Source organism: Macrosteles quadrilineatus, unplaced genomic scaffold (assembly GCF_028750875.1).
Source record: "Macrosteles quadrilineatus isolate MER2022 unplaced genomic scaffold, UCM_ALF_1.0 Scaffold_5__1_contigs__length_97177068, whole genome shotgun sequence".
Classification (NCBI taxonomy): domain Eukaryota; kingdom Metazoa; phylum Arthropoda; class Insecta; order Hemiptera; family Cicadellidae; genus Macrosteles; species Macrosteles quadrilineatus.
The window spans coordinates 20,650,087-20,656,179 of NW_026542598.1; the positions used below are offsets into that span (position 1 = coordinate 20,650,087).

Below are 6,093 nucleotides of genomic sequence, written 5' to 3' on the forward strand. Positions count from 1 at the left end.
TTATCAGTTGTAAGTACCAAAGTATTACTACTCCCAATAAATACAAAACTGTGGATTGTTTTGAAATTATGTAGACCTGCAGCCTCAGTTTTTATCCTTCGAATGACAAGTTATGAAATTCTGAATTAGTAGTAACTTAACCTGCAATATGTTACACTTATTGCTTCACCCGTGCTTCGCAACGGAACGAGGCCCAAAAATATACCCCCGTCGCAGCAAACCTGCATACTAAGCGAATTTCCATTCACCAGGCTCGATTTCTACTAAAATATTCCCTATAAATTTTCAGATTTATTTCCTATTTAAATAACATTAATTTTAGTGAGTAGTTAGGTTTGCTGCTACGGGAAAGATGTTGAGGTGTGTTTTTTAAATTGAAATATTGATAGCTTAGTATGAAATAAGCCAAATTGCCAAATTTGATTAAAATATATCCATAAACAAGCAAACTAGAACAGTTTATTTATTCTCCATAAGAATAACATGGGAATTTTAAATTTACAATTTCTTTAATTTTCTCCGTAGTCAATGAACATTCAAAAAAACTTCAATATACTAAATTATTTGTTTTTTTAAGCTCTTCAAAATGGTCTAGAGAGAAATTTAGAAATTTAAAGTTTTTAGGGTCAAAAATGAGAAAAACCCATTTTTACCCCATAAAACCCCCCATAAACCCCTGATCCCATGGTCCGATTATGCTGGTTTGCGAACTCGTTCGAATAAATGTAGGTTTACACGTTTGTACCAAATTTCATCAAAATCGGATCAATTTTGCTCGAGTTATCGCGCTAACGGACACATATATAAATATATATATATATATAAATATATATATATATGAATTTGAACGGATGGTGTTCTTGGCCTCTGGGGACCTCAAAACGAAAAAGTAAATCAGTCCCGGGTCTAGGTCTTACCATGAGACCTACGGTAATAGCTTATTCCCTATATGGGAAATTCGCTAAAAATTTATTTCTTTTTAATTCTTTTTTTCTAATTTAATTCTTTCTTCTAAAAAAAATTGTTTTAGCACATTTAATGTGCTTATCTATATATAAAGCCAAAAGTACCCATGAACTTTTGAGAAAACTACAAGTCACACCCCCATAAACCATATACTTAAAATGTTCGTCATGACGAGAAACCTTGCGCAAAATTATCCATTATTTCATAAATTGCCCTTTAAGGTCATAATTATTTTCCAAAGGGAACTTTCCACATACTTAATGTTAAAAATACCTCAGCTGTTCTTATTTGTATGTTATTCTTTCAATTTATTACCTTATTAAAATCTATTGTGATTATTTGTTTGTAATGCTGTATTCTGTTATGTTTATTTCAGCTTAACTTAACCAATCAATAGTTTTTTTATAACACTTACTAGCTGTAACCCGCGGGCTTTGCCCCGTTTAACTTCTTAATTTTCAAGATTATCTCGTTCGCATGGCTCAATCACGTCCTGGTTGAAGTTTGTTCGCTACGCTCACTCACCTTTAGGTTGGAGCTCGTTCGCTACGCTCACTCACCTTTAGGTTGGAGCTCGTTCGCTGCGCTCACTTGCCTTTAGGTTAGCTCGTTCGCTACGCTAACTCGCCTCCAGGTTGAAGTTCGTTCGCTACGCTCACTCACCTTTTGGTTGCAAATTAGCTGTTGTCATAAATGTAAAAGAAATAATAGTGCTGCACCCTGTTGGTATTCCTTGTAACTTTAATGCTATTGAACATCATAGAACAGAACCAACTTGTTTAATTGAAACAGCTGTTAAGATTCAATAATTCCATTTCTCATAAGGTTAACATAGGAAACTCCAGAGCCACTGGGGCGGAGCCCGAAAGGATTTTTGAAATAAGAATATGCCTATATGTTAATCGGGAATGTGAGCTATCATCATGCCAAATTTCAGCCCAATCCGACCAGTATTTTTCGAGTTTACTTTTCCCATACACACATACACACATACAGCAACCACCTCTTTTTTATAATAGATGAAGTCAAACGGGTTGAAGCCCGTGGGTAACAGCTAGTTACAGCTAAGGTGGAATTCAGAATTCAACTACCCTATATTATAAACACTCGATCGAACCGCTTACTTGCAGATAATTATGTTTGGTGTAATGGTGTAATTCATCTTCAACGAGAATTAAGTAGAATATATTAAACAGACTTTTTCCAAATGCAAGTAAAGCAAATTATAACACCATTACAGAGTTTATTTTTTTCTCTTGTAGACTACAAATCTTATCTATAAAAATACTCACCTCGAAAATTTGAAGCCTATAAACGACTACGACATCTCTCCGTTAGGAAGATCTCTGTTAGCATCATCTCAATTTGTCCAAAGGTTTTAGAGAGGAGTAAAGACCTTTCATTTAAAACGAAACCCCTTTATTTAATGTTTAAACACGATGATGTTTCAATGTAAACAAGCAGAACTGTCAAACGTACTTACAATTCCACACAGCTGGTGTAAAAATTAAATAGAATAGAATATTCTGTAGAACAATGTTACAGGTTTATTTATTCTTATATTCTGACAGTTCGTTGATTATTGACTATAGGAGATGAGTAAGATTTTATTAACTTTGTCAACCTAGTTTCTACCCTTAATTTATTTAATAGGCTTGTCAAATGGAAATAAACCTAACTTGTATTTATTTTCTTGGACAAATTGATCAGCTGTCTTATTCTAAGGCTATAAGCTTAAGTGGCTTTTAAATTTTACATTGAAACAAAGTTTTAAATTTCACTCGAATGTGTTTTGACTACAGATGAAACCTTTTTATTTCGTCACAATCCTTGGTGGCCATTGCCAAGACAGTTTGATGTATAGAGCGTGGGACAGTTCCGGGCTTTGGCGGAACCGCTGCCAAAACTCAGCGCCGTACTAAAAATATCAACAAGTGTTTTCCGGGTCTACGATTTGAGTTTAGAGCTATGATTGTATTCGCAAACTATTTCTTATGTTAAGTATAATATGGGTTTTAGTGGCCCTAAATTGATAAATTGTATCAGGAAAATGCGTACCAATAAATGCGTTCTCCCTCACATTCTAAATCCTAGCTGATCTATTATTTTCTCCTGCACAAACTGGCAAAAACGTCATTAGACTTTCTCTCACTCAGACTAATACCCAAATATATATGAGACATATTTTACATTATTAGCCATCTTGCACACATGTGCCATATTCGCTGTTTTGGTGATTACCATTTAGTGACAAAATAAATAAAACGTATAAAAGCCATTTCCAGTGTTTACGGCAAGAGCGGCATTTTGTGACAATTTTACAAAATAGACGAATACAAGGATCCACTTTTCTATATAGGTTAAAACTCTTTATTAGTTATTGAAACTTCGATAGGCATGGGTATTATTTTGTGATTCCTTTAAAGCTAGATATCAGAAACTAACTTAAATTACCAGAAATTAACTTAAATATGTTGGTCGTGTTATTTTGTTTGCGTTAAAAACTCTATAAAACAAAAATGTTTTAGTTAAAATTTTAAATCTGTGTTTTGAAAATTGTTGTTGATTATTTTACTGAAAATATTTATAATTAAACCCCTCCCCAAAAAATAAAATAACCACAAAAAAACTTGAAAAAAGATAACTGGAGATATTGTGGTTAACAACAACAATATCGGGATTTCTCTAATTTCCCCATTTTTGTTTTAGCGATTTTTTTTTTTTTTTTTTTTAAGAAATTGAAACAAATTGAAGAAATTCCAATCACATGTATTATTTATAGCATGTGATGAAAATAGATAATTCTGTACATTGCATATTTTTGGTCGAGATTTCAACCACTGCACGACCTCTAGTTTTACTAAATCGTTTACTTAACTACCTTCTCTGGAGTAACAAACCTGAGTGCTCGTTAAACTAAACGTTTTTTAAATAGTGAAAAATCTGAAAAGTTTAGGGAAAAATAAAATCAGGCAAATATAAATTCGCCTTGCCTGCTGTTTTGCTGCGGGAGGGGTATTTTTTAAATTAAATGATACCTATACTAGCTTTTGACTTGTATTGTTATTATAGACTCGCTGGGTGCTACGTTTGGTGAGTGTCGGAAATATCGTTCATTAACGTTCTTTATATCACCAGTTGTTTAATGATACGATTCTAAACATCTTTTGAAAATGCTATAAAATGTAAAGTATGTTTTTTTTTAATTTATTTAAAGTACCGGGGACCGAGCCTTGCTTGGTTGTGGTTAATTTGGTTTAATCGTTTGAACAATATCATAACCAGACATATTTTATAATTAAAATACCCCCGTCGCAGCAAACCTGCATACTAAGCGAATTTCCATTCACCCGGCTTGATTTCTACTAAAATATTCCCTATAAATTTACAGAACTAGAAAAGGAACTCGATATGGCAATCATATTTTTAGTAGAGGATTTTTGTATTATAATCAATAAAAAATAATTAAATGTTGCCAATGCGTCGTTTTTTGAACACGGACCGGACTGAAACGTTACTCCACAAGCAAGTCCGGGATCGGGTTACTGTTTTGTAGTTTGAAAGTGAATGAAACATTAACTTGAAACTGGCACTAAACAGATTATTTGGCAGTAACTGTAGTTTGCTTGGTGATCCATAATTTGGGATTCTACAGTGTTTACAATTACATTCCAATACTATTTACGATGTAAGTAAATGAATATTTTTGTAAACAAACTTTGAATGTCTAGTACACACAGCTATTTGTAAGTGCCAAATATAGTTTTACCTAACCCATAATTACATTTTAAGGTACTTTCGGTTTCTTTTATTTCAGACCCAATAACCAATAGCTAAATTGATAGGACTCTTAAGAATATTATTTGGTTTCCTTATACAGTAAAATGAATAATAAGAATAATTAGGCCTTATTAATAATGAATAATTAATCATGATTTTGATAAAGAATCTGACTCGTCTTAATTACAGTAACTTTGAGGTTAATCTTCTCGCTCTTACTGCAAATAGTTAACATTTTCTACTAAATAACATCAATTTTTGTATACTCCATCTTCTACTCAACGAAGTTAACGTAGTAAGGACCACAGGTTTACTTTGTGTTTTCATGTTTGAAATTCGGAAAAAATCAACAATAAAAAAATTGTTATCAACAAAACGTAGCCACAACAAATATAGCTACATTCTGTATAAAAATAATTGAAAACGTAGCACTACTTGCAATATTGTGTAAATAAAGTAACAATACAGTGGAAAAAATACTCGTAAGGTACTCACATAGTTCCTGGAGTACAACGACATATTGGTGCATTATCACTCACACACGTACACTGTTATCAGTTGTCGGGAGTCGCACTACTGTTACTGTACCTCTCGTCTCGCGATTCTCTCGTCGCTCGCGTTAAAATTAACTCTATCAGAGCCCAGCAGCGCCGCGCCACGCCGCGGTCACCAGCACTCCCGGTCATCCGGACAAAGTCACCAACACTCCCGGTCATCCGGACAAAGTCCAGCACTCCCGGTCATCCGGACAAAGTCACCAACACTCCCGGTCATCCGGACAAAGTCACCAACACTCCCGGTCATCCGGATAAAGTCCAGCACTCCCGGTCATTCGGACAAAGTCCAGCACTCCCGATCATCCGGCCAATGTCACCAACTCTTGGTCTTTCTGGAAATGACAGAAACACTCCCGGCCATCCGGAGAAAATAACAAATAATTCCGGTTTACTGACAAAGTCACCAACTCTCGGTCTTCCTGAAAAAGATAGCAACACTCCCGGTTATCCGGACAATATAAACATATACTCCCGGTTATCCGTACAAAGTCAGCACATTTGTGGTCATCCGAACGATGCAAACTAGCCAACATCTTACAATCATCCGGACAGTCAGGATAATGAAAACACACTCCCAGTCGTCCAAACAATCTGGAGTAGAAAACCAGCCTATGGAGATGAGTATATGGTGAGTGGCGCGATCTTGTAGTCTTGTTATTGACTTATGGCGACATGTTGACATGTTCCTTAGACACAGCTGTTAATTAATATCCCATACAGTCATTGGCAACTATGGGACCTACAGTTTATGGTGGAATCCGAACCACATTTTTGCCTTTTAAACGAATTG

The 6,093-nt window shown here is 34.8% G+C and overlaps 1 protein-coding gene across 1 annotated transcript in view; it reads right to left on the minus strand.

The window, feature by feature from the left end:
- LOC128995466 (serine-rich adhesin for platelets-like) overlaps window positions 1-5,354 on the minus strand; it is a 34,956-nt gene extending 29,602 nt beyond the window's left edge. The window contains exon 1 of the mRNA XM_054420484.1: window positions 5,242-5,354. Coding sequence (XP_054276459.1) covers window positions 5,242-5,265 — 24 coding nt within the window. The 5' untranslated portion in view covers window positions 5,266-5,354. The remainder of the gene's footprint in view (window positions 1-5,241) is intronic.
- Window positions 5,355-6,093: the final 739 nt, after the last annotated feature.